This window comes from Terrapene carolina, unplaced genomic scaffold (assembly GCF_002925995.2).
Source record: "Terrapene carolina triunguis isolate 2854851 unplaced genomic scaffold, T_m_triunguis-2.0 Scaffold62, whole genome shotgun sequence".
NCBI lineage: Eukaryota > Metazoa > Chordata > Testudines > Emydidae > Terrapene > Terrapene triunguis.
The window spans coordinates 25453468-25478251 of record NW_020664413.1 but is presented as its reverse complement, the minus strand read 5'-3'; the positions used below and the strand labels follow the sequence as shown (position 1 = coordinate 25478251).

The following is a 24784-nucleotide window of genomic DNA, read 5'->3' as shown; positions in this document are numbered from 1 at the left end:
TGGAAAATTTTCTATGTGGAGGCAGGATGATGAGAACCGAACACAGTGTTGTAGGAGAGCTGATTTATACAGTGAAAATCTTATGTCAATATTTTCCATTTTATTCCTTATAGAAAGCATATTTTGTCTGACTATTGGTGTGTACTGAGTAGAGGATTTAACTGAGCAGTCCACAGTTATATTCAGGTAATTCCTCTTGATAGTTAATTTAGAGCTCCATGTGTACCATTAGTACAAATTGTTCTTTTATATTGACCTACCAGCTTAAATTTTTGGAAGCATGTCAGGTTTGGAGCGTACAAGAGTGACAGTATCCTTTTAATAATTGTTTTATGGTTACAGATTACAGAGAGTCCAGATAAACAGCTACCGAAAGAAGATAATCATAAAGCAAGTTTCAGTTTTACATGAACAAAACATAGGCTCAACTACTATGCTAAAACTATTTGCATTTGTTACCTGTTCAAAGTTGGCAGGCAGCTGAGGTCCAAGTCTCACCAGTAAATACCACCAGACCTCCAGTTTCGTTAGTGCCAAAGCCTCTGTTCTTACATGGATAGAGCTCAATGGCTGCATTAGCAATTTCAGCCTTTTTGCACTGCACAATATCTCTTGAGGAACAAAGAACACATTTTAAAAGATGCAATAAAAAGGCTAAATTATTTTGCAACAAAATAAAAAGGGAAATTTCTAAACTGTTAGGTTCTTTTCTTTCAATTAACACATTCACTAATTCAGCAAGAGTCAGTCTTCTCCATCAGAACATTTTCTAGGTACTCAGTCCCACCAATACAGTCGGCAGGAAAAACTCATTTCCATTTTCCACCAGGAGACTGCCAGAACAAGTACTTCTGAAACTGTTTAGCAGTTAACACTGAAAGAGTAATTTTGTTAAAAAATACTCAAAGAGGAATAAAAGGAAGGAAAAATAGCTTTTCCATACAAATCCTGGAAGAAAAGAATCCAAGCATAGAAAAGCTAGTTTTGATAAATGATCCAAATTAGCAGATGTTAAATGGTAGAAAAGAAATTATCTAATAAGGAATCCCCCTTTTATCTGAATCACAGATTTGGCAAGACTTCGATACAGCAATGACAAATCAAGGAAAGTGGAAAAGGAAAACTATGGTATTTAAAAAAAAAAAAAAAAAAACACACCACAACCCTGAAAAATTAGGATTTAACTAATAGGGATCATTTATGCAATGAATACTTAGGGGAGTTGTCTCCTGAAGGAATAGGAGAAAAACAAAATCTAATTTTTGCCTAATGAAGGTGTGAATCGGGGCTTAAATTATAACTGCATATTTCTTCTGCTGGAAACAAAGCATTCAGCTCACTCTAAAAGGTCAATATTGAGCTGGGTTGCCAATATTGGTATGTGTGTTCTTGATGTAATTATCAAAGTCATATGGATATACTGAATTGAAGCTATTTGACCTCTGTAATTTGGATGAAAGAGCACAGCCCGAAGATCTCTGGTACAGCTAATCTATGCTCTGAAGGTTCTTCAGACATCCAGTTCACACTGTAGCTACTCTTTTATTTTGGATACATATAGAATGAAAAGAAGAAACCTGACTTACTCAGCAATGCATTGAGGAACAAAGCATGTAAAAGTGTTCAGGGCTGCTGGACTTATCTCCCCCTAGAACACGTGCTTAACTTGTATTTGAGAAAATATGGAAAGGTCCATTTGTGGGCAGCAGAATTTGAGAGAGATGATGTTGAAACTTTGGAAGTAAGGCTCTGATGATCATATAGCGTATCAATGCTCCACTTCGTGCACTAGCTCATTCTTGAATGCAGTATCCAGTTCAAGATCTCTGTCCTATTATTTAAAGCCTTCTATGGAAATAGCCCTAGCAACCTGAGAATCTCTCTCTGTACTTGGAAGATCTGATCACAGCTACATTCTGCTGAAACAATTAAACTGTTGGAGCAATCTCTTGAGAAAGGGAGGCAATTTCCAAAAGGAGCTAGACCCATAGTATAGAACCCGTTAACCAAAGAAATTAGAATGACTGCTAACCTTATTCTAACTCTACTGCTCAATTCCTTCTGGCTGTCTCCCAATCCCATAATCCTCTCTCTATTTGGGATTAAACTCTAAAACCAAGAGATTCAGGGCAAGAATTTCTAAACCCAATATACTTTGGGTGCCATAAAAAGAAATAGTGATTGCTATCTAACATTAACAGGATGTACTTGAGGGAAAGTAGGAAAATTTGAAGCCTGAAGTTGTAGCCTTGTGTCTGTGTCTAAGTGCCACAGACAACATGAGAGTCATTATGTGTTCCCCAACCTAAAGGAATGCCATTAGTCATCTGTGTTTCGAGTAGCAGCGATATTTGTTCTCTTGCCGTGTTTATCACTTGAGAAGGTAACTTTGATCTTGCTCACAAAACAATGTAGTGTCCAATATTTTAATAAAAATATCTTTAGTCACTTCAGATGAAGATTTCTATAGATATTGTGCCAGTAAGGCTGAGGAGTAGTATGGGAGAGCTCTAGATTATTTCTAGACTACACCCAGACAGACTGATTATAGTGCAAGTGCATGTCTGTGGCAGACCTGTCCCATGGATCCACTGGTAGATGAGGGAAGATATATTATAAGATACTCCTCCAGAAGTAATTGGCGATGGAGGAAGATGGGAAGTCACTCCTGTCTAGCTAGGCCTCTGTTTGGATTCCATACTTTATTCCTGTTTAACCTGATCATCATCTCAGAATATTTTCAGGATGCATGGGAGCAAACCTTGTGAGCCCCATCTTCATCAACAGTGGAAAAGATGTAATAGTTGTCTATGGAATCTGTCATTATTTTCTCGAGCTTTTCTCCAAATAGGCATCTCATTTCAAGTTTTTCACAAAGCAGAATTGCATAACTGCTTGTCTACTTTCCAAGAGAAGAGCAATATATACCATCCATCAGTGGTGTAGAATTTCATAGCTCAAGATGCGAACATGGTAGAGTCTATGGAAGAGATCTTGAATATGAACATAAAAAATGTCCTCTAGAGCTCATATAATGTTAATGGTTACCCCATCAAAGCTATAGGGATTGAAAAGCCAGAGCCCAAGTTTTTCCTAAGGGTGCCTCTTTTAGGAAAAATCAGGTGGGATTTTGCCAAGGAGGCTTCTGCAACATCTGTCTTGAAAAAACAATCATGCTACCCTCAAAATGTTGGATTTATTATCTCGTGGTAAAGATTTATAAACCCTTACACTGGAAAACTCTCCATTATTTTATCACCATATCTGTCAGGCAACTGTCCTCCACTTTTCTGAAATATTTTTACTAGCTCAAATTTGGAAATAGATTCAAGTTGCAGTACTCACTAGCACCTGTTTGCAACTGGTTTTTAGAGGAATTGTTTTAGAAATAGCCAGGTCCCTTCAACTCTAGCATCCAATAAAGAAGGAAAAGGGGAGAGAACCAGGATTCACTCCTTAGCTTGAATATCATGTTCAGCACGTTGAAACAGGACAAAAAGACTTGCCAGCGAAGGTAAAACAGCATCAGGGTTCAGGGCTGACCAGGCTCAGAAAGACAGAACCTGCCAAATACAGCATTAGCAACACTATAAGAAGAGTGCTGTGCCAAGAGCACCTCACTGTATTTGGAGTGGGCCTTCCCTGACTGCTTCAGCATCAGCCCACCACCACTCAGCTAAGATGAGGACAGTGTGGAGCCCTCCATACTGTGTCTGTAAACAAAGGGAGAGCTCCAGAATTTCAAATATTAAAGTGAAAATACGCTGCAACTCGTTATAGATTACTGGCTAATAGGTAAAGGTTGTTAATTTGAAGAAGAGTGGTTAGTAGGGTAGTGCTGCATTGCTGGTTGTTCTACAAACAGAGCTTTCTAATGAGCTCCTGGAAATGGCAGGTGTTTCCCCAAGCTATCTTAACTCCAGTAGATGCATGGAGGGAGAAGATCTACTCTTGTTGGATGTGGAAAGGAAAAAAAGTCATTCTATCAACATTTGACATTGTAATAGGAAAATAAGACCATGAATAAACTCTACTTGTACATTTTAGCAACTGCATCAGGCTGACAGATCTTAAATTAGATATAGATATGTCTGAGGTCACAAACGTTCACAGTAGCAGTGAAGTGTCTGCATGGCTTGGCTATTAGTTATTTCTCACACAGCTTTAATTTCCCAGTTTAATTAGCCTTTATACTCTGGAGAAGTGTCAAAGCAAATCCAGACAGTTTTTTCTTGACTCCACATAAAAGCATGCAAAAGAACAGAGAAGATGTATTTAGTCATTTCACTAATATGGGATAAATACTATATGCTACAGAACCACAGAATGCTAGGACTTTGACTTAGATTCCTTATTTGTACTGGAAAATTAAGCCACGTTACCACCAATAATCCTATCTGTTATTTCTTTAGCAGAACTAAAGCATTGCTAAATGATCTATTTTAAATAGCCTTGGAAGGATTAGCTTTTTCCTGGTAAATGTCCATTTTACCATATATACATAAATGGACAAAAAAATACTTCCATTTACGACCATCAAAACTTACAGATAGGCAAAGTAAGAAAAATGCTATTGAAAACTTAGGAGTCTGATTTAAGGATATTTACTTTGTATATTTTGACATGGGATGTTGACAATTTGTGTTTTAACTCTTATAAAGCTTTAACATTTTGAATCTCAGCGTCAACTATAATTAAATAATTGTTGTCAGACCCCCATAATCTCCTGCAACTGTGAAAATTTAAATCAATAAAAATAAAGGCTTAAAAATAATATTATCCATACAGATTATTAAAAAAATTGAATTCTGCCAAGTCTAATAATGAGGGTGGGGAATAAACACTTCAGTGAGAATTTAAATGAAATTTTACTAATTTAAGAAACTTCGATTTTTCTCACATTTTCCTTCGGAATACGTATCCCGGAGAGTACGGTCCAATCTTGCAAAGGATCTTTTATAAAGTAGTCAGGATGCATGCTGAACTTAAACAGGCTTGTTTAAGTCTCAGTACTGATTACAGAAGTAATTTCTCAATCTCCAGATTCCTTGACCACGGTTCCCGGTAATAAATCCATGTAGCACAAAATAAAGAACTGTAGTGTAACCTTGTGTGTCCCATCTCATTGCTATCTGTGCTTGGCCCAATTAAACTACTATGAAAAAAAAGTTTAACTTTAGTAATTCTACCGTGCAGCAAGACTGAGCTAAGAAAGAACCATTAATCAGTAGAAATGTGCATTTTTAGAGAGATCATATTTAACCTGTACATAGTTGAGCACTACCAGATTACGATGGGTAAAATAAGTGTTTTCCTTTCTCCTGGTTAGCTCGACATTAAACTTAAGTTGTTTAATATATTTTTATCTACCTGGATTCAAAGCAAAATTATCTATCAGACTCTTCCATGCAATGAAGGCTATTTTCTTTACCACTGGTGATCCACTACGGAATCCAAGTTCTTCCAGTTGCAACAATGAGTTGATAAAACTGCCACTACGATGGAGTGTCTAAAGGTAAAATAATACTGTTTTTATACAATGAAGCATTTACACTGTCAGTATCTATTGTCATGGAACCTTAAATAGTAAAGTTATTGCTCTTCTGCTTACCTTTCCAAGTAGCTTGACAAACAAAGGCCACAATTTCAACACATAGGTCTCATTTTTTGCAGAAAATAACTTTTGGAGTTCTGAAATTACTTTCTGAAGACAAGAAAAGGTTGTTATATTTTCTTATGCAGTGAAATACACAGAATGAGCTACAAGTTTTGTACTGAAGATTAAGTTAAATACAATTTATAAAACACAGATGCACTATATTGACAAGAGTTAAAAGGAAGTGACTCCAGCATGGGATTTAACTGTACTACTTCTACAAAACCTTTTAGAGGCGCAGCACAAAACTTGCAGGTCACCAGAGGTGTAGGAGGGAACATAGTAGCTTTAAGTCACTTTTGCATCTTCCCGATGCTGGGTTGCTCTGGGGCTGAAGTCGTCCCTGGAGCGACTTAGACAGGCCCATGGGTCAATGAAAATTACAGCAGCCAACCAGGCCACAGTGCTGCAATCAAGCCCATTCACCTTTTAAAAAAAAAAAAAAAACTAGTTCTCTCTCTTGACTATGCAGTAGAATAGACAAGCAGACCTCACACAGTCCTTTTCCATTTCTAATATATAACTTAATATAGAAATAGTGGGCAATTATTTAACTAGTCATTGACCTGGACCCCATCATAATAGGCCCTGAACACACACAATAAAAACATTGCCCTTGCCCCCAAAGAGCTTGAAATGATTTCTATAAGGCTTAGGCAGTCTTTCAAAACTGTCATGAAAGTTTACAATCTAGTGCAAAATTAATTCACTTTCCCTTTAATCTTAATGATGATAGAAAAAAAACTGAAGATACTTTACTCACACTGGACAAATAGAATTTTGCAAGGCTGGCTAAGGTGACTGGTAATATGATAGAGCCATTCATCTATGAGGTACTGGTTCAAATCCAGCATATGTTGATAACAGCCAAAATAGGTTGCCACCATTTGGCTACTGAGTTAGGAAAAGTTAGCTGATGATCTCAGTTCTTAATACTTTCATTGGTACTCTCAGCAGACAAATCAAAGAATGAATGGGAATGGAGACAGCGTCCCTTCCAAAACTGTGTGGAAGCATACTGGGACACTAAGAAAGCTTGCACTTCTATTCACTGTCCAAGCTGAATATGCCTTCAGTTCGATCACTGTTACCTTCCGTGAACCAAATTCACGTTAACAGATCCTTTGAAAAAAATCATAGTATGAAATGGCCTTCCAGTCAAGGTTGCAGAGACAAGTACATAGGGTAATTCAGAAAAAATATCATTTAACTAAGAGCATAAAAGAAAACATTGCTAGAAGTCTCACAGCTTCTCTAAAATCCTGAGGGAAAGAAGTTTTTAAAAGCACTTTCCACTTACAGTAGTCATAAGATGTTCAGTTATGACTGCCACTTCCTGCTGTTTCTGAAGTAACAATGGCATTCCCATCTCCAATGCAGCAGCACCTCGTAACTGCACCTTATGAGCTGAATGGACGACCATAGGAATGATCAGCTTTGCCCACCTCACAGCCTCTTCTCCCATTTGGGTTGGAGTCTGTTCCATTAGACTGAGTTCAACAAAGCACACATGTATTAAACTACATATAGAACCACTATACTTACTGCTGGACTTAACAAAAATATCTTTAGCTAGTGTTATTAAAATATGCATTTATAATTCAGATGTATTATGCACTAACAAAATGCTGTTCAAAACATTTTCTAATAAATTTGAATTACACTTTGAAAATCTAATTCAGTGAAACTCTACATATCAGTATATCACTGAAGTACCAATTCAGATACTTCCGTTGAAAAGCCTGACCAAGGTGATAAAAACCAAAGAGAAATTTATTCTGAACAACTTCCTCTGAACTTGTTTTGTTCAAGTTAAGATTCCAGTTCTTAATGGTATAACCCAAAGCAGCAGATGATACTATACAGAAGTAATTTTCAATTAAGTTAAAAGGGAAAGAAAACTAGTCTGAAGGACCTCTGAACAGGTGTCCTTGTTAAAAAGATGACCTTCAACTTTAAACCTAGTCAATTATTTTTAAGTTACATTTAATTTGGGGTCTATACACCTGCAACCTCTGAGGATATCTGCCAATTTTACAATCACATTTTCCTAGTGAGAGCTTTTGTCCAATAGAGAGCTATCCTCTCTATTGCTGTGTGAAAGACACACACACACCCAAGGGGAAAACTGAATTATGCAAATTAAATTAACAATGCCCACAGTATTGCCAAATATACAATATAAACAGAGAGAAAAAAACCTCTAACTTTTCAGTTATAGTAATCTTAGGTATTCCTTGTAATAACAGTAGGTAAATATTCAAAAATTACTGAGTCAAATGTTTGTCTTTAACAAGTACACACTGAACCGTCTCAACTAAAGCCGGAATTGCTTTCCATACATCAGGAAAATGTAGCAAGTGGACAGTAGTAACTATTATTCTCTACTTTACAAGGTTTATTTTGGAAGGGCCAAACAACATAGGGACTTAAGTGAACTAGCCAGTTTGCTCTAGAGCAGTGTTTCTCAATGCCTAGACTGTGGACTGACATTAGTCCCCAAGGTCTCCCTGACACAGTTTAGAGACTGTTTCTCTCAATCTTTTTGATACCAGGGACCAGCTTGCTGCCTTCCTAAAGTGTGACAGGGAGAGCTCAGAGACCGGTGCCAGTCCATGGACCGGTCATTCAGAAACACTGCTCTAGAGAACTTAAATCAAACTGATCAGGTCTCAAGTGAAATAAAGACTACGAGACTGAACTTGCGTGCACACACACAGAGTTCGGTGCAACTGTGTAATCTGTCTCTGCTCAATAAAGGACCATGACTGGGACATCAGGATTGCAGTCCATTAGTAGAGATGGTAAGAGTATTTTACAATGAGCCTAACATGCCAGCTTTAAGCCAACGATCTTAATTCTTCACTCTCAGGAATATTAAATTCACTCAGTGTTGATGATAAAATCTACTATTTCTATTATTTCCAACAATGCCAATGGGAGGAACACACTCAATAAGTTTTAATCCTAAAATGTAGGCTTTGTAATTAAAAACTAGTACAAAACAGTATCATAATAAATACTGTAATGAACTTAAAACAAGTTTTTGGATCTAAACATTCCCATGCAATGCTGGAAACATCTCACTGAATTTAGCTTCATTTTTCAAGGTGACTAAAAGGTGTAGGGAAAAAAACAAAGAAACAATTATATAACGTAGAATAGATTAAAAAAAAAGTTTAGTAACTTAAGTTGTTAAAAATGGTAGCAATGAATATTTTTTATTTGTGTCCCTTTCCACATCAAAATCAGTGATGACATTATAGGTCTGGAAAGACATTTTGCAAATTAAATGGTCCAGCAGGCTTCAGAAAAAGCATAAGTAGTTATGACACAGTTCATAAAAAAACTGACTTTATCATACTGATTTTTTTTAAATATATACAGGCAACATTGAGAACATTACTTAGCATGTTTAACAATTTTAAAGTAGGTCAAATATTGTCCTTAAACTATAGTGCCTCCAACAGATTCTTTTTTCAAATGGGCTTTTCCAAAGACTCAATATCTATTTTAAACATTTAGCATTACTGTTCACGTACCGTATGACAACATTTAGTGCTTCATATTCAACAGCCATGGAATATACATCTCCTTTAGTAAGTATGGTTTCTAGTGTAGAAATTATACTGGGTACCTGAAGAAACAATAGGATGAGGTTAACTAAATTGTCTCTTTAAATTAGGCGGGGGGGGGGGGGGGGAGAGTTAAGAAGCTCACCTCCTTCCCAACAATTTCAGAAGGAAAGGTCTGCTTAGAGATTACCCAAAGGGCTCGAGTGCGTGTATTCTTGTCTGAAGTTTTTACAGCAATACTGTTCACTGTTGAAAGTAACTCTTGTATTTCAGTTGCTAAAAAGCAGAACAGAATATATGGCATTCAAATTATGTTTTCACAAATTCTATTCATTTTCTTAGAAAGCTTTTAGGTCACACAAGAAACTTTGGCTTGGGAGTATCAAACGTTAATACAGGACCAGCTACGCAATTCCAAAACCCACAAAAATGTAACTAACATTTTAACTATATTAAATATAAATAAACTTTCCAATAAAGAGCAACTAAAATAGACTAATAGGTAAAAACATGTAGAATAGTACATATCTATGTTACCATCTACATTAGCACTATAGAAAATTGAAACAGTATAAACTTGAAAGTCAAATTTCTATCTGAAAAACGTATCTATTCCAAGAAACACCAAAGACTACACAAATTTCTCTCTAATTTTCCAGGGTTTTTTTTTTTTTTTTTTTTTAAAACACTGTGCAATTGGTACCACTTTAGCCATAGTCAGTTTCACTGTTTTGTTGATATTGTATGCCCATCCCAGGCTCTACATGGTTTTAACCATTAACAGAAGCAAAGCTGAAAGTGAAGCGGCTGTTTGTACAGCACTTTGGAAGAAAGATAATGTTCAGCATTATTAATGTGATGATATGACAATGTAAAGTTTGAGAGAGTTTGGGAGCAATGAATTAATTACATTCTGTCTATACCACAGGGCAAGCTGTTCCCATCACCTGGAACCAACTCATCAATTAATTCCAACATTTTACTTACAAATCTCTGCCTCATTCCCTGAAAATTCCTAATTTTAATCTAGAATTAAAGAAACAGATTAGGGCACATTTCAAAATCAAGGTAACAGAAGGAGTTCTAGTAATATTTTTTTTTTACCAGATAATTCAGAGGTAATCTTTGAGTTAAAGACACAAAATCCTAAAGCTTGTAGTGCTGCACTGCTCAGCTCTGAGTTCTGACTAGAAATGTGTGCCTGTAAAAAAAACAAAAAAAGACATTAAAACTCCAAGTCGTCTCACTAATTACAAAGTATGATTATGTACTGTGTAGCTGCTTAGCTGAGTTATGATTAAGTCAATGAAATGGAACACAGAATAAAAAAAAATCCCATGCTTAATGAAATCTTATATCTAAATGCAAACTGAAAAATATGTCTACCTTCTACAGCACAAAGTCACACCTAAAACTACAAAACCTAGTTGGGGTTTTCAAGACACTTCTGTCACCTGTAAATCTGGACACTTGTTTATTGAATTAAGTTCCAAAACATCCAAGAATCTGCACTAAAATGATTTTTACATAAATGGGGAACAATCATCCATTTTTTTATTATTGTATTTTGAATAAAATAAACATTACATGCTTAAAATAGAGATGAACTGGTTACCAAGAAAGGAAGTCTGAATAAAATGACCTGCAAATAACTTTATATTACATCAACAATATCTTGATGATCTCCACTACTCAGGTTATAGGGGTATTCACTACATAGAAAGATACAGACATCTTAAAATTCTGAAATCATTCCATCCATTATGCACTACACACTGACACCCCAGATTACATTATTCTTAGTTATGATTACTAGTGCCATCCTACTGTGGGATGCATCAGAGAAGTGGCACGGATAAGTAGGGGTTGCTTTTTAGTTTTAAATTTTTTTTTTTAAGTATTGGTTATAACAATCATAATAGACAGTGAGCCCTTACTGCAAACACAACTCGACCTGACTGCACCGCAAGACATCCATGCCTCCCAACCAGTCCTTTGCATCCAAGAAACGTTGGTTGCAAGCTATTTTGTAGTCAAGAAGTAAACCTGGAGAAACTAATCTTTCTGTAGTCAAGTAAGATACAATCTCCATGATGTGAAGGAAAAGCCAGGAGAGTACAATTTACTGGATACCTTAACTCACAAGGTCAAAATTAGGCTACTTCCTCACCCAGCTTGACTGCAAATTAAATGAGCTCAGTGTTTAATTCAGCCTCACACTGAACCCAGATCTTGACTTAAGCTTTGGTTCTTTTATTTACTGAGCCTTGTACAGCAAAATTAACTTTAGGGAACACAACACATACCTTAAATACTTTACAAAGTCGAGGAAAGTGTTTTCCAACATCTGCAGTGAATTCTTTTCCTTCCTCTCCAGTCAGGCGACTCCAAGAAGCAGAGAGAAAAAAAATAAGTCATATTTACAAATATAAAACATTTTATTCCTATGATAAGGTTTATATTAAAATACTGTCAAATTATTTATTTTTTAACTAAAGATTACAGTTTCATGAACATCTTAAAAAAATAGTTGAAACATAGCACTCAAGTGTTGGGGAAGCAAAAAGAAAAATCACACATTTAAACATTACAAGTCTATACTTAAGCCTGTGACCATTCAGAATGACTAATATAGCCCATCGCTGTATTGTGAATACAGGATATTAGTGTATTTTATATTTTGCTACTCTTGCTGCTAAACAACTAGAGATTAATCAACTACTAAATTGAAATTGCTACTGAAAATCAAATAAACTTTACAAAACCATACATCAAAAAGAGTTAAAGAAAAATTAGTATTTCTTTTTTTTAAACTAACATCAAACTTTGAGTTTGAGCTCCAAGTATTAGAAAGAATATGCATACACAATAGCTAGTGATCCCCACCAACTATCTGAATGGAAGATTGAACCCTAAATGTAAAGGTCCCACATCATAACTGAGCCAGTAAATTTTAATAGTCACAATTTGAGCCATGTGTGAATAGTTTCTTAAAAGAGAAACAGCTTTTTTTTTTTAAGTGGGATCACCAAAGGCAACTCTGAGGAAGCTTTTCTTGTGAAGAGTTAAGTTAGCAGCATTCCATTCTCTCTCTTTCCATTGTGGCCCCACTCCTGCAAACACTTAAGCATGGAGCAGTCTCATTAAAGTTAATTGCATAAAGACACCTACCTAAAGGTGTCTGCAGGATTAAGGCCTATTTGATTTTCCCCAAGAGTAACTTCAGAGAAGGGATGTTGTCTTTGTATTTATTTGTACAGTACCTACATAATGGGTCCCCAATTCTCAAATGGGCTCTCCAGGTGCTACAGTAACTTAGTTAAACAGGCTGTCATCAAATAAACACTTTGATAAAATATGATATTACAGAAATCATGAAGGATCCAACCATACGAAAACTGAGCTTTTCTAACCAGAAAAGCACATTGACCTCAAGAGGCAGGACACTTGTCCATTCATTTCTTGTGAAATTTGGTGCTAGTTAAAGGACAAAGGTAAAAGCCCATCTGCGAAATGGCCAAAGATTTCTAAACTTTGCAACTATTCCCTGCCCCCGACCTCCAACTAAAAATGTGCTTGAATTTGCCCGTGCATGAGTGTGCCTTTGGTATTTGCTGACAGTAGTATCGCTGAGGCTGTATCCAATATGCCCCCTTGCCTTCAATAGGGTGCACACAGATTCCCCACACTCGATGCACCATGCCAGTAGCTCAGCGTGTGGCTGCATGCACACGCTTCCAGTCATGTCCCTTTACCCGCTGTCTGTAACACCGCCAAGCTCACACCTGTTACACAACCTCCCTGACACACACTCCCGCTCACCTTCACCTGGAGCACCCCCCTACCCACACACACAGCCGCTCTCACACCTGTTGCACACGCACGGCTCCCGCATCCTCGCCCAGGCGGGCGCACGTGAGTGAGCCCAGGGCAGAGCCCGCCCCTCCGGCCCATCACTTCGCGGCCCTGACAGGCAGCCGTGCCGGAGCTGCACTCCCTACCCCCCTCGCCCCAGCCCGGGGGTGTCGGAGCCCGGGGCGCGGCGGCCGCACTCACTTAACGATGGTGAGGTGCGCGTCCGTGAGCTCCCCGAGGGGGGCGGCCGGGTCCTCCAGGGTCTCCAGCAGGGGCAGCAAGCTGGGGCCGGCGGCGGCGGCAGCGCTCATGGTGCTGCAGGGACAGAGACACGCAGGTGAGCAGAGAATCCTCCCGGCAGGGCGCCCGCTCCCCTCCCTCACCGGCCGCTTCGCTTTCTCCCGGGCTAAGATGGCGGCGCGCGGGACTCGCCGCCAGACAGACCGGGACTGGACTTGCCCAGCCAATCAGCGCCGCAAGAGGCGGTGCCTGAGGCCGAACGCCGAGATAGCGAGCGGAGCCGTCCCTCCCACCGCGCGCTTTTCCCCGCGCAGCCGTGCCTGCGGTGGAGCGCCGAGTCATCGATCGGGACTCCTCCTTCTCCCCTGTCATGGATTGGACCCCTCTTGGCTGGCTGCAGCTGTTGCAGGGCCCGCCAGATGGGGGCAGGGTGGATGTGTGAGCTGCTGCCTGCAATCCACCTCTGAACAGCAGCGAGGGGCTCCTGTAACTGTAGCCAAGCCAGAGGAAATGGGCACTTGAGCCATCTGGGGCAAAGGGATTTAGGGTTACCGTATTTCAGGTTCCCAAAAAGAGGACACTGCAGGAGGTGGGGGAGGGAAAGCTGGGGGGGAGGAGTTACTCCCTGTCGTGGTGGCAGGGTTGGTGGCAGAAGCCCAGGTCGCATCAACAGCCATCAATCATTGCCTCACTGCAGGACCCTCTCTGCAGGCCTGGCAGTTGGGGCCTGGGTGGGTGCAATCCTGCAGCTGTGGCTTGCCAGGGAATGGAGCACTCAGCTGCTGATACAAGGGAGGGACCAAATGGGAAGCAAACCAATCACAGCTCTTTCTGAGCTGCAGCATCTGCTCTGAAAAAATCCTGGACATGGCCTGTTATTTGAAAAATCCACCCCGTCAGAGGATGGAGGCTCAAAAAAGAGGAAATGTCTGGAAAACCCAGACGTATGGTAACCCTAGATAGGGTTATGGGCCAGGAAAATAATTCATCAAACAGCATGGGTGGGGGCTACGTCACATTGATCATGTCCACCATCTTCCAGGGGAACCCAGTTTTAGGATTGCTGGCTTGGTGTGAAAATTGCCAGATTTATTCTTACGGCAAAAATCTGTGCAAAGTCTGAAGAAAATTCATCAACTGTTTTTGAGTTTCTGGTTGTTTGGTTAACAAACGGTGTAGATCCTGTTTACTGTGCCACTGTCATGCTTCCCAGGGGTACCCAGAGTTGTGAGGCACCTCACCACCACCTCCCCTTAGTGTGAGGAAGACTTGTTTGTGCCTGCCAGGGGTCAGCTTTCTGACTATCAGCCACGAGCAACACAAGAATTCCTCTCTAGGTCTTGCACACCCTGCCCTGTCTCGCTACAGGTTGGTGACTGGCACACTCCAACCCCTGAGCCCTCCGAGCATTTCCTTAGAGTGTCCAGCCGCTGGTCCACTGGACACTTGCAGTATTCACAGATTCACTCTTCACCTTACCAATTACTCCTCAGATCACTGCCTAACACGTACAACTTAGATATGTTTATAGTGAAAACAAGTAAAAGTTTATTGAACAACGTATAGAGATTAAAGTCATATCAAGGAGGAGTATTAGTAATAAACAATTACATATGAAATAAAATCATAAGCATTCTGGAAGCTAGAGTTACATAAGTAGATACTTTAATGTCTTATAGCGATTTACAGCCAGGCTTGGCTGTGATCTTCCATTTATGAGACAAGTCGCGCTGTCAGCTTGCCTCCTGGGTGAAAGGCCCAGGGTGTTCCTCTGCACTCCCAGATATATCCCAACAATCCACTGTCTTTACTCATACATAGGATGCTCTCCTGCTGTTTATTTCTTCCTGTAAATTTCCTTTCTTGAAGATTTCACAATGTCTTGACTAGCATTTGGCTAAGCATGGAAAAAAGACACACATCATGAGACGCATAATACAGAATGACCAGAGAGGGATATAAGCATCTGTTACCCCCTATAGCTGAGGCCTTGCCTGACGTGAGTAATTAGCATATAGGAGGTGGTCTGATTTCTTGGAGGATAGAATTAAGGAGATAAACAGATCATTAGGCTGAAAACAGAATGTTTGTGCTAATAAGATACATAAATAGGTCATCAGGCTAAAAAGACAGAATGTCTGAGCCTGCTAAGATAAGCGGAAGAACACCCAAGGAACCATTTACTAACAATGAACAAGATAAATTAGGAATATAGAGATTAGGTAAAGAGTAAGTTGAGCATGGACAATGCGTGGACAGAGTATGCTGCACAGAGATTGGCTTGGTTACTATGCAGGAACCAATCCCAAAACGTGTGATGCAAAGAATAGTAAATGCAATGTATTGTGTAAATGTATATAAAGGAAGAGGTTTTCTGTGTAACTATGGATGTGAGGTATGCCCTATACCCACCCCCTATACTTGAGTCTGATCAGCTCAGCATAGCTTTTCTGTATGCCAAATAAAGGAATCCGAGTGACAAAGTCCGGAGTCAAGCTGATGACTAGAGAACTGGACAAGGTGTTCTGGATCAACCAAGTGGAAAGGTCTCAGAGGAAATTCCAAAACCCCTTCCTAAAAAGAACCTGTTTGAGACATGTCACCTCCTGTTAAATATCTTAGGGACATAATTTTCAATATAGACGCACAATTCCTTCAATATTACCCATACATACTTTTCACAATGATTATGATTACCAGATCCAGTTGGCTTCTAGCTCTCATTAGAGACCTCATATGGCACCCTTTAGTGAATTATTATGCATATATCTGACTCAGGGGATCCCAGTAAAACTCTATGCACCTCCTATGCTCTCTGCCAGGTGGCACCAAGAAATCATTGAGTCACACTGGTCATTAAAAAGAAATAAGAAGGTTACTTACCTTATAGTAACTGCAGCAGTTTGAGATGTGTGGTCCCTCTGCGTATTTGCTGTGGTTTGTACATGTGCTCTGTGTGCCCATGACCAGAAATTCTTCAATAGCAGTATTTACAGGACTGTACCTGTGCACTACACCTCCCCATGCTGCAAACTGAGGGCATAAGTGGTTGTGCAGACTCTAGATCCTATTCTGCCATGAATCATGTGAGGATCCAAAGCAGAGGAGGAGATCAGATAAAGAGCTAAGGGGATGGCCTACTGCACAGTCAGCCGCTGTGCCACCATAGCAATCAATTTGAAAGACTCTAGAAAGGCCTCAAGGTCATCCTCTGGGCCCTTCTTGGTGAACCTCATTGGCATAGCTGGCATCACCATGGCTGGGCCTGTGGGCCTCACAGGATAACCCCCAATCACCTTGGTAGTTGCAAGAGAATCAAAACTTCTTGTGCCAGATGTTGATGCTGCTCCTGAGTCAGTTGCTGTTTTCATTTCTCAGTCATCGCTTTAATGTTCACTCTAGGTCTGTATTGCCATAGAATAGCCATTCACCCCCCACCCCCAAGCCTTGGGAGGGCTGCAGAGCACGGTTATTCAGGCTTCTCCCTTCCATAGGGGTCTGCCTGCGTTCTCCACCCACATGTGACAGGATTGCTCCTGGGTTCATGGGCAGCCACTGCTCAGTTCCCAGTGAGAGAACAAAAGTTTTTATTTAGCTGTTGCCCCCTTCAGGCAGGGCACCTGCAGTAGTCCTCCCAGCAACAAGCAAGGCATTGGTAGCAAATTGAAACAATAGTCCCACATCAGGATCAGATTCCCTCAGGGAGGGAAACTGCCCACAGCAGTTTCTTAAGCAGTTGCTGACCCTAGCCAGGCTTTTCTGACAGAGCTAAAGGTCTGGTTCTCTCTCCCAGCTAGCACCCAAACAAGCTTTTAAGCCTTCCTTGTTAAGCCTACCAGTTGCAGGTGTAACAGGACAGGGCTGACTGAGGCCACAGCAGTTTAGTAAGCCTTTCCTGGCCAGTGAGCATACTCCATTACAGGGCGGTCATGCAAATTTTTTGTATAAAAGCTGTTAACCTTGCTACTGAATATCAGAATGCTTTCCCAATTATCAACTATGGACTTACTTAGCTCTGTGTCTGTCACTGAAGACTTTAGAACCATCCAAGGGGCAGAGCTTTTGACAGTTGCTCCATGGCTTTTCCTACAGTCTGTAGGATTTAGATGGCTGCCTGTGAGCCGCAAATGGCTCTTTAATGTGTCTCCTGTGGCTCTTTGCAGCACATGATATTAAAACAGTGTGATTTAATTATTAATGAAACAGAATGCTTTTAGTATGTTATTAATATTAACCAATTAAGTTATCAACTTGCACTAAGTTATTAACTTATTTGCTGTGAGAATAATATATATATATAAACTGAATATTTCCCTGTCATACTGTTTAAATATGAATAGTACTATAATAAATGAAACAATGAATTCACACTACTGGAGCTCTTTTGGGTAATGTTGATCACTGAACCACTGAGGTCTGGTTTAGATGCTTCTTAGGGATCCCAGTCTCTGCAATTCATCTAAACTCTTCAGAAACAGATTTTGAACTTACAAGTTCAGTTGGGGCCCCAGTCTCTGCAATGTTTGTAGAACTTACAAACTTGTCTTAGTAGCACAGTAACTCTTACATCTCCATGACTGAAGCACCTGTACAGCTACATGGAAGCCTTTGATGTACTATGATAGAATTCTCAAGAGTAACAAATTCTTGAAAGTACTTTTTAGAATGATACCACTGCAGTGACAGCACAGCTGTTTGTTGGGGATTGTTTTGTTAGCCTTAGATATTTTCAGCAGATATTTTGATTCTGGCCCACATCAGTTTAAGACTTCAAACTTGTCAGTTAAAACAATTAATATTTTATGCTAAATAAAATGTTAACAGACCCACTTAACACTCTTAGTTTGTGATCAACAAACTACTACTGCTGAGTTTAGCAAAATAAAGAACATGTAATTATAGGAACATGTCTGTGGCCTCATTCAGTCCACCAGAGGGCAGGATTTAGAAATATTATTTATTTAAATTTGATTCAGTTCTTAATAAGTGCATCTTGATTCAATTAAGTATAGTTATATGAAACTTATTTTCCACCAGTACTAATGTGATGCACATAGTAAGATAATTTGGAATGAGAGGCTGGAATAGTTGTATTATTGCTCAACAGAGTTATGAAATGTTTTTTTATGTAAATTATAATTTTATATGTAGTGTTCTGTTCTCTTTAGGGGATTTCAGATGTTGTATTTTCTGGGTTACTTTATTTCTGAGTCATTCCCAGTGCTACTGATTTGTATCAGAAATGTTCAAAGCATCAGGAACTCTTCTGATAACAGGGTCCATATGATATCCTAGTCCATTTTTTGAGGTGTTTTAGAAACATATAGGTGCATGTCTGAGAATAACAAAGGAATGGTGTGTGATGTAGAGATGAAGGAACCCCCAGCAAGTAAGAGCCAGAAAATTACATAACTTTTGAAGAGTGGTGGTGATGGGAAAAGGCCACTTGGCTTTAATTTATTTTAGCTTACTTACACAGTTAATACTACTATATATTATATTAGCTTTGGGGAATCCAGATTCCCAAAGGAAAGGAGCTATTTATGATATAGCCATTTCAGCAGCTGGAAAGGGAACATTTATGGATTACAAAACTAGAGGATAACTGGATTTTGTAATGGCTGCCAGCATACAGTGGTTTTGGAACAGTTGAAAAACAGAGCTGTTTCTGTAACTCTCATGTTACATGCTGGAAATGAAAATGGTCCTTTCTGGTGGATGCTGTCTCTACTCTTATTTACTTGTAGTCTGTTTTTGGCTTCATTTTAAAGTTAAAAACAACAACCCCCTCAAACTAAAGTACACTGAAAGTACCCAGGAACTGTTAATGCTGTAGTGTTGAAAATTGTTTGGTGAGAGGGCTGATTAGCCCTAAAGGTCTCCCATTCTTGCTGGGAACTTTTCCAAGAAACAAAGTACTTTGCCATCTGCTCTAACACCTACTGAAGAAGTCAGTGGAAAGACTATAGGTGACTTCAATGGGCACTGGATTGGACTAATTTCTGATTTTTATACACACACACACACACAACTACTACTACTACTACTATCAGATGAGCCAGCTGTCCCTAATTATTAACACAAAGTCAATAAAAATACCTAAAAGTATCAGAAAAAAATAAACAGCACAGATTGGAAACCCTGGACATGATTAAAACAGAGGTAGTTTTAATGATATTTTGGGGTCAGGGGGTTAACAGACAGATATAAACTGATATCAAGAATGGATACATGTCTATCAATTCAGCATAATGCAGTTTTAGAACTGGTGTGAACAAGATGAAGCCTGTTGACAGGGTTGAAAAAGGGTTTGCTGATAGTTGATGGACAACTCCTTTTAGTCCTTCAGTTTCTCATTAACAGAGAATCTTTCATCTTTTTGCCCTTTAATAAATGTGGTTTGAGAACAGAAAAGGCTTGAATAACTCTACACTGGGTAAGGAAGACAAACTCCTTACAAATCTGTTAAATAATTTATGATCCAGAACACAATAAAATCACAAGGACAGTACAATTACAGATTCAGTGCTTTTCATGCAGCTTTATTACCTTCTGGCTCTAGAAGCCCATTACATATGGGTTTGTCAGGGATATATCACAGGCCAACTCTCAAGATGAATTTGCACTTTGAAGTAAACTATCATGAGGCAAGACTTACTCGAAAGGCATTGGAAGTGAGTTAGCTTAAAAATAGAGAGAGAGCAGCAAGAAAGGAAGCAAGAATAGGGAAAGGAGAATTCGGACAGCAATAAATATACAGGAATGAAGGAAAGTGAGGGGAGAAGGATTGAAATATCAGGCCCCCAAAACTTCAGCTGAAATGGTGCAAGGGGTGAGAGAAAAAGAGTGGATAGTGTAGAAAAACAATTAGTTGGGAAATCTATGCTAACAGTGAATCCTTCGGTTTAGTTCAGACAAGTTCATGGAGGATAGGTCCATTAATGGCTATTAGCCAATAAGCTCAGAGATGCAACCCCATGCTCTGAGTGTCCCTAGCATCTGTTTGCCAGAAGCTGGGAATGGATGACAGGGGATGGATCACTTGATGATTACCTGTTCTGTTCATTACCTCTGAAGCACCTGGCATTGGACACTGTCGAAACACAGGATTTTGTACTAGATGGACCATTGGTCTCACCCAGTATGTCCGTTCTTATGTTCTTAGTTTCACTGACTCCTTTTGATCTAGAAAACAATTGTCTATAATTTAAAGTACAGTTTTCTAATTTATTTCCCAATATCCTTTATTAAGAAAAGTTACATAAAGCAGAAGTTATAAAAGTCAGAAGGATAAGATGAAAAGCGACTGTGGCTGCTGGCTATCCCAAATATAGTATGATAGCTGTAACTTATTGGACAAAACAGGTATCTCAAGTGGTATTTGTATTTAATAACTCTATATTCCAACTGCATTTTCTGTGATGTTGATCTGTCTGTTCACATAATGCCAAATTTTCCAGACAAGTAGTTTGTGTTTCCTTGGGAAGTTGCATTTTTCTCATCATTAGGTTTTGAAGGTGGGTCTACAGCAACATATTTAATTTGAAAACCACCTGCTGTCACTGAGGCATCTGACAAAAACTTTAAGGTCATGAGATTTCCTAGGGCAAGAGAGAGGGGAAAAAAGTTACTTCTTTGCTATTGAATAAAAAGTGCTGCTTTAGAATTTTTCTCTTCACTCCTCCCTCCCCAAGAGCTATTGAAGTATTTCCCCCCAAATCTTGGATCTAAATCCTAAGATCCTTACTCACTTCTTATTCAGACAACATTGAAATCAATATTGGTGTATCTCATTGAAAACTAAGCAAGGAGCTCAAGATTCACCCCCAATATCAATAAGAGTTTTGCTCGAGTAAATACTGAGTAAGACCTTCAGGAGTTGGATCAGCATTGCTTACTATGGGCAGGGCCAGTTTAATATAAGCAAGGGACACCCTTAAATTAGATATGATAAATAAGCACATTGGCCCAAATCCTCAAAGTTATTTAGGAAGAGGAGGCGCTAGGTGGGGGTTGGGGGAAGGGGTGGAGTGGGGGTGGAGTCTGGAGCATAGCAGGGGTCGAGCACCCCCTGGGAACTGAGGAAGTTGGTGTCTATGTTAAAAACCCAAAGATACAATGTATTCCCCAATGCCAGAAACATTTTTAGACATATTCTCTCTAATATGAGTCTTGCAATCCTGACTCCCAAGTAATGGGAATACTTATTGACTCAATATTATGTATGTGGGTAGGGCTTGTAGGACTAGGCTGTTGATACAGACATGCTATGTAAACTCCCAAATCAGTGAAGTCACTTTGATGTAAAAGGGAATTTTGCCTGAGTAAAGCCTACAGGATTGGTCCCTAATTCTTTGTTTAACTAGACTTCTCCAGGATATCTCTTCCTTTACACTTATTTTTAAGCAAAAGTGTTGACTAAAGTATATGCTAGAAGGTTTGCATGGTGGCTTATGACATTTTAGCCATGCAATGGGCATTTAATCTTTGAATATCTGATCCCCTGGCCTAGTAGGCTGATATTTTTGTCTATGAGCAGTACATACAATATTACCTGTGCTGATGATATCATCTGGAAGTTCATCTCCACAGTACCTGAAAAAAGATTGTAAATGGTTCATGACTAAATGTGTAAATATGCAATAACATACATGCCACAATGATACCTTAACAGAGAAGGATGGAGTCCCCCTTTCTGTTATGGTCCATAGTTCTAAGTTGTTCTTTGGGGTCTATTCTAACATACAATTATATCATTGGCTTACGTACTTTTATCTGCACTATTTCACAAATGAGAGTGAGGAAGGAGAGAAGAAAGAGGATGCAGGAAGCAAAATTTGCAATAATTGAAGAAAGTAAATGAAATAAAAGAAGGCAAAGAGCTATTCATTTTCATAAGGAACAATGACCTGAAGCTGAGGGAGGACAACCTTAGGCTAGACATCAGGAAAATGTATTAAAGGGGACTTGTCAAGGGAAAAAGAAAAAGGGGATTGTGTACTTTCTTTGCTTCTTGATGGTGTACAAAGGAGGCATGAAAAGCAGTGAGAATTTTAAGGGTGTTTTTTTTCTCTGTTTTTTTACATTAGAAATTCAGATGTTCTAAGCTGGAAAACTATGATTGCGGGGGAACCAGTGAAATGACAACATCACAAGAGCAAAGAGAGTAAAAAAATTGAGCAAGTAAGCGGGAAAGCAATGTTTCAGATTGTCAGTCTGTTTAAAACTCCTTGGGTTACTGGGTCGTTTTTGTTTTGTTTTTGTTAATATTTATTTCGCTTCAGTAAAGAATAACATTTTGGGTTAAATCTGTTTTTGCTAATAACTCAACCCCACTCCCACATCCCTTCAATTAAGGTGTTAGAGCAAACACTAATTGTGCTCTGAGACTTCCAAGAGGTCTTCCACTAAAGCCAGGGATGGATGAACATACTTGTATTTTTAGGGTAACAGTAAGCAGTTGTTGAGAAAATCTTGCAGGCTTTCTTTATATTTCATAAAGAAGCAAAAAAGGGCAAAACCCTAATTTTTAAAAAATCTTTGCAGGTTGCCTTTGCTAGTAGTGCCAGAGGAGATGGTTTAGGCAACATCATTGCGTATATTCAAGAACATACTAGATGCAGGAGTGATGTAGGAAGCACCTCTGTAAATGCAACTTGGTCAACGTGGTCTTTTTCTGAGCGTACTGTCAATGAAATATTATATCTTTAACATTTTAACTATATAGCTTGAAATATATGTATAAAGATGTGGAAATTATTTTTACCTGCCCACAAAGCCAGTGATATCATCATAGCTATCATAGACTTCTAAGAAATCAGCCATGCAAGCAGTGTCATCTTCAACATCAAAATCCAGGAACTGTAGATGAATCCGTTGTCCGTACTTTAGTCTAATATGCCAGTAGCATATTAGTTTATTTTCATACTCGTTTGGGTAGCCTGGTGACTTAAAGATGTGCTTTGCATCTGTGAAGATTCCACCACATTCTTTTGCTAAGAGAAAAATAAAAATAGACTTTAAATGTGACTAAAAATAGACTTTGATTTGTCATGCCTTTTTGTCTGTTAGCTCTTCTGACTGAATCTTACACAGAACCAACCCAGTATAACAGCAGCAAGACTCTTGAGTGCTGTTCATATATTCTATAACCCCATCATTCTGAACTAGTACCCATGGTAACACACATATAGAGAATATAGTATATATGGAGTTGATATGTTGGCAACTAGGGGCCTAATCCAAAGTCTATTGAAGACAATGGAAGTGCTCTCATTGACTTCAATAGGCTTCAGATCAGATGCTAGGTGCTCTGTATAAAGAAAATTGGGATGTCAAGCTAAGTCCATCTATAGGCCTCACAACTGCACTTATAAATCACCCCACTTCTAACCTGGTCTCTCTTCCTTCAAGTCCTTCCTTAAAATACTTCCCATCCAAAATATCTACAAACTCTAGCCCTCATCCCCATTCAGTTAGACTGCTTTTTTGTTGTTGTGTCCTATTCCCCCTTCCATTGGGCTTTATCATTCAAGATGTTGAGCACCTGTTCCCATTAGCTTCAGTGGAAGTTGAGGACTCTCAACAGCTCACAAGCCTGGAGGACCAAGCACTCGGGGCTGATCTACACTACCGCTTAAGTTGATGTAACTTACATCTTCTCAGGGGTGTGAAAAGGACACCCCCCGAGCGACATAAATTACGTCGACTTAAGCGCTGTCCACACTGGCGTTATGTCAATGGGAGATGCTCTCCCGCCAACATAGCTTTTCCGCGTCTCGCAAAGGTGGAGTAATTATATTGACAGGAGAGTGCTCTCCTGTTGGCATAGCGTGTCTTCACCAGATGTGGTGCAGCTGCACCAATGTAACCTCTAATGTAGACTTGCCCTCAGTTTGTACATTGTCTATTTTGATTCTAAACTCTTCAGCACAGGTACTTGGTCAGGAAGGACTTGCATCCCAAACACAAGTTGTTGCACAATGTACTGCCAACATTGTTAATATTTCCGCAGGCCTTAATTCAAATAGAGACAACTTAGCGTCCTCTCCTCGGGATGCTGCCCTTTCCCCATGAAGACAGGCAAATCTTCTCAAATCTGAACAATATTCTCCATCAAGTATTAAGAAATTTATTCACAATGGGAGGGACCCAAATCAACCTCTAAGTGTAAACAGCTCTGGTTAATCATGCTGTCAACCGCCCAAAGAATGTATTTGGAAAATATCTAACTGGCATCTCTTTGTGTGTTTATCTGGGGAGGTATTTGAGAGCTGACATGCAGGAAAAAAAGCAATTGCAGTCAGAGACATATTTTCCTTCAAGATTGTGTATTTATAACAAAAGACTAAGATCACCAAACAGTTAGGCTAGGTCTATACTACAGCGGGGGTCCGACCTAAGATACGCAACTTCAGCTACGTGAATACCGTAGCTGAAGTTGCGTATTTTAGGTCGA

At 39.3% G+C, this 24784-nt stretch overlaps 2 protein-coding genes across 2 annotated transcripts in view; both read right to left on the bottom strand.

The window, feature by feature from the left end:
- The window catches only part of RIF1 (replication timing regulatory factor 1), a 54634-nt gene extending 41152 nt beyond the window's left edge, over window positions 1–13482 (bottom strand). Inside the window, exons 1-9 of the mRNA XM_024209119.2 lie at window positions 13288–13482; window positions 11538–11616; window positions 10336–10432; window positions 9377–9507; window positions 9199–9293; window positions 6957–7146; window positions 5612–5704; window positions 5371–5509; window positions 460–611 (exon numbers count right to left, since the gene is read on the bottom strand). Coding sequence (XP_024064887.1) covers window positions 460–611; window positions 5371–5509; window positions 5612–5704; window positions 6957–7146; window positions 9199–9293; window positions 9377–9507; window positions 10336–10432; window positions 11538–11616; window positions 13288–13397 — 1086 coding nt within the window. The 5' untranslated portion in view covers window positions 13398–13482. The remainder of the gene's footprint in view (window positions 1–459; window positions 612–5370; window positions 5510–5611; window positions 5705–6956; window positions 7147–9198; window positions 9294–9376; window positions 9508–10335; window positions 10433–11537; window positions 11617–13287) is intronic.
- Window positions 13483–20419: 6937 nt separating this feature from the next.
- The window catches only part of TNFAIP6 (TNF alpha induced protein 6), a 28704-nt gene continuing 24339 nt past the window's right edge, over window positions 20420–24784 (bottom strand). Inside the window, exons 2-4 of the mRNA XM_029910512.1 lie at window positions 23093–23321; window positions 21881–21921; window positions 20420–20927 (exon numbers count right to left, since the gene is read on the bottom strand). Of these exons, the coding sequence (XP_029766372.1) occupies window positions 20764–20927; window positions 21881–21921; window positions 23093–23321 (434 nt within the window). The 3' untranslated portion in view covers window positions 20420–20763. The remainder of the gene's footprint in view (window positions 20928–21880; window positions 21922–23092; window positions 23322–24784) is intronic.